This window comes from Oculina patagonica, chromosome 7 (genome assembly GCF_052425735.1).
Source record: "Oculina patagonica isolate OP01 chromosome 7, crgOcupat, whole genome shotgun sequence".
NCBI classification, from domain to species: domain Eukaryota; kingdom Metazoa; phylum Cnidaria; class Anthozoa; order Scleractinia; family Oculinidae; genus Oculina; species Oculina patagonica.
In genome coordinates this window covers 10,716,425-10,730,618 of record NC_135764.1, presented here as the reverse complement: position 1 = coordinate 10,730,618, position 14,194 = coordinate 10,716,425, and the positions used below count along the sequence as shown (strand labels likewise).

General features: G+C 38.9%; 1 protein-coding gene across 1 annotated transcript in view; it reads right to left on the bottom strand.

The window, feature by feature from the left end:
* The window catches only part of LOC144660679 (collagen alpha-6(VI) chain-like), a 25,432-nt gene extending 14,329 nt beyond the window's left edge, over positions 1 to 11,103 (bottom strand). The window contains exons 1-5 of the mRNA XM_078521378.1: positions 10,870 to 11,103; positions 9,262 to 9,831; positions 8,311 to 8,880; positions 1,444 to 2,004; positions 198 to 770 (exon numbers count right to left, since the gene is read on the bottom strand). Coding sequence (XP_078377504.1) covers positions 198 to 770; positions 1,444 to 2,004; positions 8,311 to 8,880; positions 9,262 to 9,831; positions 10,870 to 10,969 — 2,374 coding nt within the window. The 5' untranslated portion in view covers positions 10,970 to 11,103. The remainder of the gene's footprint in view (positions 1 to 197; positions 771 to 1,443; positions 2,005 to 8,310; positions 8,881 to 9,261; positions 9,832 to 10,869) is intronic.
* Positions 11,104 to 14,194: the final 3,091 nt, after the last annotated feature.

Genomic DNA, 14,194 nt, shown 5'->3' with positions numbered 1-14,194 from the left:
ATTTTTTTGGCTTTATGCAAGAATTTCTAGTAGCATTAAATGCCAGTTTTACTAGCATAATCGAGAAAGGCCGACGCTACAATAAGGGACATCATTTATTGCTATGTATGACCTTGTACTCTCTAATAAAATAATAAAGCTCTTCTAACATTCATTAAAAACGACCCTTTGCACCATACAAGTATGTCATTACTTACCTATGGGACCTGAAGTGATGTAGGTTGCAATCTGGTTTACATAAGGGACGAGATCATTCGCCTGTGGCACTGGACGAATATCTTGCTGCTGCTGAACAGCTGGTAGAAGCTCCTGAGCCTCGTATTTATTGCCAAATGCAACGATTATAACCTTGGCTCCCATTTGTTTTAGGCGTAGGACTGAACGTTCGATAACATTGCGTCCAGCTTCCTGGGAATTACGACCGCCAGTTAGGAGGACGACTGTTTTCTTGGACGTTGGCTTTCTTGATGACATCATCACCGACGCTGCTTCAAGTGCTCGATCCATTCTTCTCGCTCCGCCTTGATAAACGCTCGTGTCAACTGCTGAGTAAAACTCGGGCATGGTATTGTAACTTTTGAAGAGTACCACCGGGTAATACTTGTTACCGTATGCGATGACAGCAGCTTGAAATTTAGATGGCGATACGCTTAACTCCCTGGCCAATGATTTTACGAAGAGGATTTCTTGATAGAAGTCGGAGCGACTAACATCAGATGACGAGTCCATCAAGAACACAAAGTCGTGTGTGGGGCTATCTCTTGGATTTTCTGAAAAGAAAAGTAAAAGAAAAGATTTATTTTTTAGTACTGAGTCGTGTATATGAACTAAATTAAACGCCAATTTGAGTTAGCACAGAGGCCAAAGCTATTGTTTGACATCATGTCTGGACTGTTTATGCTGTGTAATAGACTTCAGAAACGAAGAATGCAGCTGTTACAGAGAATCTGAGATATAAGAGCAAGGGAAATTAAAAAAAGAATGAATTCACAGTACTGGCCAATATTGCTTCAAAGATTTTTACATTTAAATCACTAGTTAACATAAAAGCAAAACTTGGTTACTGTTGGATAATTAAAGAAAACCTTCACTTCAACCTAAATGTTTGTGGCAACGCGTCTGAATCTCCGGAGGAAGGAGATTTAAAAGATTTGAAGGCAATAGCCCTTATGCATGTTTAAGTCAGACTGGCTAGTTTTACCCCCAAGCCTTGCTTTTGAAGTGCAAACTCGCAAATTTGTAATGAACGAATTCCAAAGCAGCAAGGATGAAAAAATAACCACCTGAAAACTACAATGAAGGTGGGAGATGGTTCAGAATAATTCACGCCGTAAACGAGGCTTGATTGTGAATTGTGAGCATATGACCTTATCACACATAAGGCCTATTTTTATAGATCATTTTATTCAGTGACTTTGTAACACGAGAATAGAATTCAAGTACCTTCTCGAATGTGATCGACGACACGCGATACTTCAAGTTCCATACCAGTAAATGGCAAACGAAATATGTCCTCTAACTTGACGACTAATGGGCGAAGTTCCCGTGTGCTTGGCTGACTACCAATAGCGACCACGTACATAAAGGCACCCATGTCTTTTATCGGCTGAATAGACACATCAAGTGGTGTAATATCAGATTCCTGGGCTTGACGTCCCGTGGTCAGAAGCACAAGAATTTTTGAAGACGAAGGATCGGTTCGTCTCAGAATGTCCGCTGCTTCATCAAGAGCTCGATCGATTCTTCTACTTCCTTGAACTGGTGTCATTCTATCAACACCACTTGAAAAGCCTTGAAGAGATGAGTAGTCGTCAAATTTAACGCTAGTAAAGGGAAAGCTTCCGTAATTGATGACGGCTGCCTTGGTTGTGTCTGCGCTTCCAACGTGCAAATATTCTGCCAACGTTTTAATGAATTCCTTTTCTTTTTTAAACTGTTCCTGCTGTACGGCGGATGAAGAGTCCAGAAGAAAGACAATGTATTCGTCTTTCAATGGAGGAGTCGCTGATAATGATAAAAAAAAAAATACATTAAGACCCGCAAACAGATAACTAACTGTCATGGCGACCGGACGGTTCTTGTAAGCTCCTCAAAACGATGGCGGGTTTACGCTTAAATTTACGATAATATCTGCTACTTTGCACAGTTTTCAAAAGCCAAAAATCTTCAAACACATGCGAAGTTAAAATAGGTTCGCCTAGAGAGATTATGTCCAAGAAAGATAAGAAAGACAAGAAAAGACCACGAGGCTCTAGTTCCACAGATGGCGAAGAAGACAAGATTCTAGAAAAACTGTTTAGCATCCAGACGAGAATAGACGATGGATTCACCAAAATGGAAGATGCGATGACAGAGTTAAAACAAGAACTCAAGCAAGACATTTTAGCAATTAAAAACGAGCTGGATGAGTTAAAAAAATCGACCGAAAGTGCGTGGGTTGAGATCAACACTCTCAAGGAAGAGAACGAATCAATCAAGAAACAAATGGCGAGCACGCTCAGCGAGAATGCTAAATTAAGTGAGGCAGTCAATGGTCTCAAGGACCGTGTCATCAAACAGGAAGACTACTCACGGCGAGAAAATTTGCGTATCCTCAACATACCAGAAAACCAAGGCGAAACGAACGAGCAATGCTGTGACAAAGTGAAGGAAGTCGTAACCGCTCTTGGACTTGACCCGAACGAGATCAGTTATCATGCTATTCATCGCGTCGGGAAACAACAACAACAACAAGAGAATCTTCCCGCAGCGAGCAGTCATCAAAGTGATACAACAATGAGTGATCAGGCGCACCGCCCTCGAGACCGCCCACGCCCGATACTGGTCAGATTTGTTTCAAGAATGGATGCAGACGCTGTTTGGGGAAGAAGAAAAGAGCTGCTCCAAAATCCCGCTTTGTCAAGGGTCTTTATTGACAAAGATCTCTCCGCAGAGTCTGCCAAAATTCGAGCGAAACTTAGAGCGGCGCTCAGGAAATCAAGGGAACTGAACATATCTCGGGCTTTCATTAAAGGTAACAAACTTTTTGTTAACAGCAGTAGCTACACAGTTGACAATATTCCAGAGTATCTGCTGCCTTCAAAACATGGCAACGATCATTAAATCTAACCTATTTCTAAAAACATAAATCGGCTAGTTTTTTTTCCTTTTTTTTTGGTAATTTTTTCTATTAATATTTGTTTCTTTTTCTTGCTTTTTTATTTAATGTTTTCGGGCTTCAGTCTACTGACGGTTATTTAGTTCTGCTTACTTGTCGAAATGTGTATTTTTCTTTCTTTCGTGCATTAATTACGTTTGCAAAGTGCTTGCGACATATTCCCTAGATGCATTCTCGCCATTGTTTATATATTCAAGGGAGTCTTTCTATTTAGTTATTTAATAATCATACAGCTCCCTTGCCTTCCTTTGCTGACTCGGCGCTCGGCAAAGTAGTTTCACCGTGCTAGTTTTTTTTTTTCTATAAACTGGCACGTTTCTGTCGTTCACGTGTGTCTTGTATTTTTGTAGTTCTTAGGATTTTCGTTTCTATGTTAATATTTCTTCTACAGGTTTCTTGGCAACTATCTAGTAATACAGTAATATCTACAAGTAAACAACTATACTCAATCAATTATAAGAGACCATTATGCCTTGTTTACATTTTTAAAAACAAGCTATAAGGATAGCAACATGTTATTACAATCCAAATATGTTAAATATCACAAATCGGATTACAACTGTTTCAGTAAGAAAGAATCACACAATATCAGGATATGACAACACCGTTTAAAGCGTCGTTTTGCTCACTCAATGCAAGAGGTTTAAACCAAACAAGAAAAAGAAGACAACTTTTCAGATGGCTTCACAACTATAAATTTGATGTAATCTTCCTTCAAGAAACTTACTCTACGGAAAACATAGAAGCAATGTGGAAATCAGAATGGGGAGGGAATTTTTTCTTCAGTCACGGGACAAATCACTCAAAAGGAGTTGCAATTCTCTTTAATCCGAAATTAGATGTTCGCATTAAAAACATTATAGCTGATAAAAACGGAAGGTATATACTACTAGAAGCCTCGCTGTATGATTCTACGTTTCTACTTTGCAATATTTACAGCCCAAACGACAATAACAGTCAAAAAATATTCTTCTCAAAGCTCAATGACACCCTTCGAGAATACGCTGATATGCAAATTATTCTTGGGGGCGACTTCAATTGCGCCCTAGCACCTTTAGACAAAACTGGTGGAACTTCTATTGAAAGGAAAAAAGCAGTAATTAGCGAGATCAATAATTTATGCAAAACATACAACCTACAAGATGTATGGAGGAGTCAACACCCCAATCAGTCACAATACACGTGGCGTAACAACTCTCTAAAAGTACAATGCAGGCTGGATTACTGGCTGGTTTCAAAAGACTTGTCAAACTCTGTGAAAGACTCTACAATTGTTCATTACACATTGTCTGATCATTCTGCAATTATCCTTAATCTGCAATCAAAAGAATATACTCAGCGAGGCCCAGGTTTTTGGAAAATAAACAACTCTCTGCTGCACGATGAAAAATTCATACAGGAACTTTCTAACAAGATACCAGATTTCAAAACAAAGCACAATTATCTAGAGGATAAAGGTCTCTACTGGGACATGATAAAAATGGAAGTGAGAGGCTTTTGTGTCCAGTATGCAAAACGGAAAAATAGAGAACGCAGAAATGCTGAAAGAAACCTTCAAACTCAAATTGACCATTTGATGACCTTGCTGAAGACGGAGCGTTCAAAGGAAAACATTTTAAAATTTTATCGTCTTAGAGCTGAACTTAACGCTATTGCGGAATATCGAACTAAAGGCGCAATAATAAGAAGTAGAACACGCTGGCATGAACAAGGCGAAAAAAACACTAAATATTTCTTGAATTTAGAAAAAAGGCACCATTTTAAGACGCACATTTCCAAATTGAAAACAAACGATGATAGAGAAATTACTACTCCGAACGATATCCTAGAACAAGGAAAGATGTTCTATAAAAATCTATATACTGCAGCACCGTGCAACAATTCGAAGTACAATCTTTTCTTTGAGAATCCTAATCTTGCTAAGCTAGATGAAACTGGAAAAAATGAACTAGAGCACCCACTCAGTAACGAGGAATGCCTTCACATTTTAGAGCAGTGCGCCAAGGGCAAATGCCCTGGTAGCGATGGACTTTCAGTAGAGTTCTATCTACGCTTTTGGTCGATGCTGGGTGAAGAGTTGGTACAAAGTCTAAACTACGGATTCGAACATCAACATTTGAATATAACGCAAAAACAAGGAATTATCAAAGTAATACCAAAAAAACGTAAGGACAAACTATATCTTGAAAACTGGAGACCGCTGACACTACTTAATGTCGATTACAAAATTGCAACTAAAGCCATAGCTCATAGGATTTCAAACGTTCTTCCCAAAATAATCAACGATGATCAAACCGGATACGTTAAAGAGCGTTATATTGGTCAAAACATTAGGCTCATTATGGATATTATGAAAGTAACTGAATTAGAAAACATCCCTGGGCTGGCTATATTCATTGACTTTAAGAAAGCCTTCGACACGGTCGACTGGAATTTTCTTCACAAGACCCTACAAGCTTTTAACTTCGGTCCATGCATTCAAAAGTGGATAAAAACCTTTTACACGGATTGCTCCAGTTGCTTCATAAACAACGGATATGCGTCTGACTTTTTCATGCCTGAGAGAGGCGTTCGTCAAGGCTGTCCACTCTCGGGTATTTTATTTGTCCTATGCGCTGAAATCCTAGCCAATGCAATAAGAACTGATAAAACTATTCAAGGAATTAATATACACAACAAAGAATTTAAGCTTTCTCAATATGCCGATGACACAACTGCCTTTGTCTCTGACCTAAAATCTGCAAATAATTTGTTCCAATTATTGTCAAACTTCCAGGAATGTTCAGGCCTAGAGATTAATAAAAGCAAAACTGAAGGTATGTGGTTGGGCGCGAACAGAAACAATACAACAGAGCCCCTTGGAATAGCTTGGCCTTCCAACTCAATACTCGCATTAGGTATTCATTTTTCACATGATGATGAAGTTGCATATAAGAAAAACTTCGAACAAAAACTGAATTCAATGAAAAGCCTTCTCAACTTATGGTATCCTAGAAACCTCACTTTATATGGCCGTATAACGATTTTAAAATCTCTCGCAATCTCTAAACTTGTATATAATACATCAGTGCTCACCTTTCCTTCGAAATTTGTCAACATGGTAAATCAAGCAATTACCCAATTTGTGTGGAACAAGAAAGTTAAAATAAAACAAAAGACTATGATCGGCCCGAGAGAAAAAGGTGGACTAGATATGCCTGATTTTGAAATAATCAACGATGCACTTAAAGTTTCCTGGATAAAAAGACTCAACGACAGTAATGAGACTTCAAGTTGGAGCTACATACCATTAAGCTACCTAAGGGATGTCGGAGGCTTGTTTCTACTTCAATGTAATTTTGACTTAAAAGCACTTAAAATTGAAATACCACTTGCTTTTTACTCGGAAGCTCTCTACGCTTGGGAAAAAATAAATTATTTTTCTCCTAACACCAAAGAACAAGTTTTGAATGAAATTATTTGGAACAATCGCTTCATTAAAGTTGGTGGTGTTTCTGTTTATTACAAAAAATGGCATGAAGCCGGAGTCATTAAAATCAAAGACATTTTCCAAAACAATGCTTTTCTATCTTTTCCTGAGTTCTGCTCTAGATTTAAAATCAAAGCTAACTTTCTTACGTATCATGGATTATGCCACTCAATCCCTAGAGAATGGGTTAATATCCTAAAAGGAAATATCCAGGCGCCTTTGGATGGTAAAGATAACAATAGAATACCTTTGAATAAGCTCTCTTGCAAATCGGCTACACGATTCTTTGTCAAAAAAAAGTTTGTAACACCTACTGCCGAAGAAAGGATGGTAAAAGCAAATTTGAATGAAAAAACAATACAACTCATATATAGCCTTCCTTTCAAAGTTACTAAGGACACCAGACTTGCCATCTTTCAATTTAAAATTATACATCACATTCTGCCAACAAACTCAACACTTTTTAGAGACGCACTTAAAGAAACCGATAAATGTCACCTATGCTCTGAAAGACAAACACTACCTCATCTTTTCGCTTCCTGTTCAAAAGTTAAGAGCTTTTGGTCTCATTTTACTAATTGGTGGAATTTCAAAAACTCCGAGCCAATAACTCTTGATGAAAACATGATCATTTACGGTGTTGCCAATGACTTCTCTCGTCGACTTGGTTTAAACCTCTGCTTGATTATCGCAAAACATTACATTTACACTGCCTCCAGAAAAGAAGAAGAGTACTACTGGGAAGCTTTCATGGCCGTTCTTGAAAGTAAAATTCAGATAGAGATGCATAAATCTAAGAAACAGATACAGTTGTAATCCGTAACAACAACTATAGAAATAAGTATATATAGAAATAAACATATATAGAAATAATAGATATAATAACAACAACAAAAGTAGGCACCCAGGTTTCCTGTTCTCTGTAATATATTCTTTTTTATTTAGTTTCTGCATGCCCTTTGTGTAACGTAAATTATTCTCTGTAAGTAAGCTATGTATTGTAGTGTATTGTAATTGTAAGTAAGCTATGTATTGTAATGTATTGTAAGTCAGTGTTAATCAATAAACTGCTTTATCTAAAAAAAAAAAAAAAAAAAAAAAAAAAAAAAAAAAAAGACCCGCAAACAGACTTTTACAGCAATTTAACAAAAGGTTTACTTTTGTGGTATTTTGAAGGTTACAGGCAAAATCGCAAATATATCAAACGGCACACACTCCAAAAAAATGAGATAATCTTTAAATTCCACACTGTGAAAATTTTATTGTGGCTACGTGCGCCTGTGATGTGTAGCTGTTGTGGTTCATTTAAACCTTCGTACAATTTGGTATTTCCTTTGTTCTGGTGAATGGTGATATAATTTATGACAATAAATAAAAAACAAAGGAAAATACCAAATTGTATCATGGGTAAAATTAAACCAAAACTTAGCCACTTTGCAAGCTAAATTAAAGCTGGTTTTCTATAGTTATAATATTTCGGTTCAAGTTTGCTTTTTAATCCTTGTACTTTGAGTAGTAGGTACTATTGTTCAGATAATTCGACAACAAAGTAACACAATTTTCAGATTATGACCAACTCGTCTATCCTAAAATTCCATCTGCCCCGGAAACAATCAGATTGTAGGATTTGGTTCCTTTTGCTCGCTTGTGCGCTGAGAAAAATAAAAAAGTTATATTTACTTACTTGTTCTGTTCGCAACTACTGCGGCTGTTGACGAAACTTGAGACAGCAAGTCATCGAATGATGGAACTTCAAAAATGTCTTTCGGGTCTTCAACAGCTGTTGTGAGTGTTGGAATGTCATGGTCTTCCCCTATGGCAACGATGAACGGCAGAGCACCAACATCAAGGAGCATTTTCTTTATTTTATCTAAAGGTTCTTCATCGTCGCCCACGTTCTGGTTCCCAGCGGTCAGCAGGATGACCTTTCTATCAACACCAGGTCTTGCTTTCTGAAACAAACCGACCGCCTCTTTCAACGCTCGATCCATTCTCCTATCGCCTCCATAGACCTCTATGGCATCTAAGATTCGCTCAAATTCTTGAACAGTGCTGTATCCGCCCAGCGGTATGACCGTGAATGGGTTCGTGCTGTATGTTATAATAGCTGCTCTTGAGTTTCCAGGAGAGACGTTTAGAGACCTGGCCAAGAGTTTGACAAATGCCTTTTCTTTGTCAAAGTTTTGTTTTCCAACCGGTGTTGAAGCGTCCAAAATGAAGACCACTTCTGAAGTGATATTGTGAATCGGCGATTCTTAAACAGAAAAACAGAAGACATTAACATAAGAAATAAATCATATTACGCATACCATTGAAAAATGGTAACCCTTTTTGACGATTTTGTGTTAATTTAGATGACAAAACGTCGACCAAAGGTGTAGTTATAACTCTTTGCCGGTTGCATTTGAATAAAAACAAATCTCATTAACAGGTGTGAAAACTATAAAAAAAAAGGCTTTTCCAACGCTGTGTTGGCTTAGGTGGTTCGGCTGATTCCTCGGGGTGAAAATGACAGTAATCGTGTTCTTCGAGGTTCGGTACAGTGCCCTTCCTCTCTATCACGACAAAATACTTGTAACTCCGCATTACAAACCTAATGCTATTGATATCAGTGATCATGTTTCGTTCAACTCACCAAAATGTTCAACAGTGTATTTAACGACTGGCTGCACCTCATAGCGAAGGTCATCAAATAGAGGTGCACCAAATATGTCGTTCATACTGTCCACCACCGGAAGCAGATTTCTGTGATCTGCTTCGCTTCCAACCGTTATAACAATGGTCTTAGCTCCAATATCTTTGAGTGGTTGGGCAGCTATTCCCAATGGGGTAGCACCAACACTGGTCGTTTGTCTTCCGGCTGTGACTAGGACAACGATTTTCGGAACCTTTGAACGCGCTTGGCTCAGTAACGTATCTGCCGCCTCAAGAGCACGATCTATACGTCGGCTGCCTCCGACCCATGGCTCCTTATCAAGCTTGTCATTATAATCGGTTTCGGATTGGTAGTCAGTGAACTTAAGAACAGTGCGAGCAAAACTGCTGTACGAGACAACAGCAGCTCTGGATTTCCCTGGTGAGACGTTGAAATACTTTGCCAAAGATTTCACAAAACTCTTTTCCTTGCCAAAGCCTTCTCGTCCAACAGAGGTTGAAGAATCCATAAGGAATATAATGTCAGCTGTGATGTTTGCTGGTTTTGGCTCTGAAAAAATAGATAAAAGTGGAAGCATTTTCACATTGTAAGAAAAATGGTACCAGTAAAGAAAAGTACTCGTTTACAAAACCGCTAATACGAATGCACGGAAAAAGATTTGTTTTTGGTTAATATTCTTTACCCGACAAATCCGGGTGGTTGTAAGTATTGGGATTATTTTAAAGGTGACAAATTAACGTGACAAATGTTGACCTTTGAAAGTGCCCACTGACAAGCGAGAATCGACCAACAAACCCAATGACCCTTTCCTCCACAAAAAAAAGCAAAAAACGTGAAACAAAAATCAAGACATTTTAAGGCCGGGGTAGTGGAGAAAAGTATCATTAATGTTTTTTAAGCCGCACTTTAAGGTGGTGGCAAAAGAGAACACATTGTTGCCGATACGTTGTTGCTCATGATGTTTCTTGGGTGATTAAACGAGCGGTACACAAAACAAATGTTTTGTGTCCATGCCGCGCAAACGGGGAAACATTTGTTGTGGACACAAAGTGTTTCTGACGGAAATCGGATGATGTGTCTAGGAGACAAATTTTGTGTCCGCGACAAATGTTGCTAGTGCAGGCAAACGGGAAAACATTTTTGTTCGTATCAATGTATTCGGAACATTGTGTCCTCGTTTTTCACCACCTTTACCTTATCAAACCTGGAAAACAGAGTTTCATTACTAACTTTTTAAAAATGGTTATTAGGATTTTTATCTATATCTACTTGTGGTAAATTATTCAAATAAGGTTTAAAGGTAGAAAAAAAAGATGGTAGAGGAAGGTTTAAAGGTCAAAACAAAAGTTTGCTGGCGAATAATAAAGATAAAAATTACAAAAAAAGTAATAACTGACAGAAGAACTGAAATTGTAATATTTACTGGTATTTGCTCCTGGACATAGCCTGTTCCTTTTAAGGAGCTTTAGAAAGCTCACAGAGTTAGTTGAACTGAACTCCTTAAACTGTTCGGTTTTCGAAACAAACAAGAATCCAGCCACAAACACGACTGCATGTTATTTACTAACAAAATGTCTCTGTACATACCACTAGTGCTCTTGATTTGCTTTGCCATGCCGTAAACTCGAGATGGAAGGTCAATCAAAGGAGGGTACAGATAGCACATGTGTCGAAGTATCCGGATCATGTCCAATAGCAACAACGAAAGTATAAGCTCCTAGTTTTTCTAAAGGATCGAGCGCGTCATCAAGCGGAATGCCGTCTTCACTTCGTGATTGTTTTCCCGATGTAACAAGCACAACAATATGTGGCACGCCCCGCCTTTTGTCAGCTAGTACATTAGCGGCCTCGTCTAAAGCACGATCCATTCGCCGGAAACCACCAAGTGCCCGGGCCAGGTCAACACGGTCATTAAAGTCACGTAAAGTACGGTAGTCATTGAATTTTATCTCCGTATTAGGCAAGGTGCCAAAGAGAACCAGAGCAGCTCTTGAGGCTTCAGGCGCCATATTCAGGAACTTGGCCAGGGACTTGACAAAGTCCTTCTCTTTAATTAAGTTGTCCCGAGTTACGAAGCTAGAAGCGTCTATCAGGAACACAATGTCAGCGTCTATGTCTAGCGGCTGTTGATCTGCGGGATGGAAAAGAAGTTTCGGCGAGCGTGCAACTGAACAAGTAAAGATTATTCATTTAGGACGTCAATCAATGGTTAATAATTTTCCGCAAAATTATTTAAGTTTGAACTAAATAAGAAGTGTATGTTGTTATCTTGTATATCCTGCGAAATTAAGCGCTTCTGATTTTTGCATCTTTTAGATGAAAGAACATTCGAAGAGCCTTGAGAACATTCAAGCGTAGAAAAAAGTAGCTAGATCGCACACCATTAAACGACGCGAACAAAGATACTTTACACTTAAACTTGGTCAACGTCGCATACAAACGTTCTTGCAGGTTCTCCTCCCCTTTAAAATGTTGGACCCCTCGTGGATAGGGATTGTTTTGTGCAATATGTTTGAGAGCTCAGTATTGACACGGGGAGGAGGGAGGAGAGGGAGAGAGAAATTTGGTGATCATGCAAACACTTTTGACGAGGTTTGTGGACCTGGTGTAAAATGCTAAGAGCAATATCAAGAAATATCTTAAAATGAGTTAATACCAGAAACCTTACCTGATCTTCCGGCAATTGATTTTGCGATCTGCGTTGCTTGCGGCAATAATTCTTCAAACTGTGGCACTTCAAATATGTCCTTTCGGTCATCCACCACAGTAACGAGTTCTTGCTTATCTGGCTCACCGCTGATAGCAACGACGTAAGTCTGAGCTCCGAGATCACGTAACGGCTTCACAGCACTACTCAATGGGAATGGTGTATTAGTAGGCGACTGTTTCCCAGATGTCAAAAGGATCACAATCTTTGGAACATTCCTCGTTGCCTGGTTCATTACGGCTGCTGCTGCCTCCAAAGCTAAGTCCATTCTACGCGGTCCATCGACATAACTTGCACTGTCTACAGCACGGTTGAAACCATCCAAGTCGGTAGCCTCTCCCAGTGACAGCACGACGTTATGCTTGGACCCGTACAAAATGACAGACGCTCTAGACTTGTCAGGAGACACGTTTAAAGACCTGGCCATGGCCTTCACAAACTTCTTTTCCAACTGGAAGTTGAGTGATGTCACATTACTGGAGGAGTCAACCAAGAAAACAACATCGGCTATTATGTCCTCTGGTTTTGGAGCTTCAGAAGAAAAACAAATAAACAACTACGTTACCAGCTTCAAGCAATGAAACAAATAAACTCAAATCAATGGACTTTTCTATAACTAAACCTGTAAATCCGTCAAAAATCGGAAGCTGAGATAAAGAAGCTCTTTTCTAACTGACTAGCCTTTGACTGATTTTACACTAATTTGTGGGCCTGGTCTGTGCTAGATAATAGTTTTAAAATTGGACACCAATTTATGTCCAGCATTTACCACACTAGTAATCTTTTATGTTTGAAAACCAACATACGGATAAAACATTCGGTTGATTTCCAAAAGATCAGCCGGCATCATGCTCTTTTGAGAAGTATTTTAAAACTGTGGCGTGGTTTTACAAAAACTTAGTCTTTTGCACGATTAATGTACATACGTTACCTGACTTCTCCTCTATTGCTTGTCCAATCGTCCTAGCACGTGACGCTAGCGCATTGAAAGAAGGTATTTCGAATAAGTCTTCTTGCTCAGTAACAATAGTGCTCAGTTCTTGTTTATCGTATTGTTGTCCTATAGCTACCACCAGGGTAGTAGCATTTAAACTTCGAAGCTGTTGGGTGGCAGTGCTGAGTGAAATCCCACCAGGTATTTGCCTTCCTGCCGTCAGCAAGACTGCGATCTTTGGAACATGTTGTCTAGCAGTGTTTAATACTTGAGCAGCGGTCTGCAAGGCAATATCCATGCGCCTCGACGAACCTCCAAGCAAGGGCATCTCTTCCACTTTCTTGTCAAACTCGCCTAATGAATTGTAACCATCAAATCGTACAACAAGGATGGGTGATCTGCTGTACGCAATGACAGCTACTCTTGATTTTTCAGAAGTGACATTAACAAGTCGTGCTAAGGATTTAACGAGCTCCTTCTCTTTTTGATAATTTTCGTTCCCGACTAAGCCCGAAGAGTCTACCATGAAGACAATGTCAGCAGTTACGTCAAACGGTCTGTATGCACCACCTAATGACAAAAATATAGAATAAAAAATAAACATTTGCCAGATGTTACCAACAATTTTTTTCTCATTTATAGTAACAATAAATATTTTAAACGCCCTTTAACCAGGATTTGTTTCCCGTCTTTCCCGTACAGCATTTCTTTTTACTTGTCCATTTTAGATTGATTATCTATTGAAGATGAAGTATATATTGACACAATTGTTGGGACAAAGAAAAATTCTGAGTCCCCGACGGAAATCGTAACCCAAGGCCTCAAACACACAGGTTGGTTGCTCTAACCAATTGAGCTACGAACTCGTTGTGAGCTGGGCCATTTTACTTGTGTTGCGTAAGTGACAGGCGTCCGGTATCTGATAAGACATAAATGTGAATAATCAAGTTTCACCAAATAATAAAGATGTACAACTAAAAACCGGTAACAATAACAACAACAACTAGAAAAAACAATTACTAATGGTTAGCCCAAAATTGGGGAATTAGCCAGCTGTTGCATAAAACAGGAATTCCGGAAGACGAGAATTTTAAAATGCTCAACCCAAACAAACAAACAATAACAACAAAAACGACCATTCGTCTGTAAAATACCCATGTTCACTTGTAAAAAGACTTTGAAGGGGGAATTTAAGTTAATAGGGAAGGATCAATAAAACACATTGAAAACGTCTGTGCCACTTACTGTTAATAATATCATGTCCAATGGGC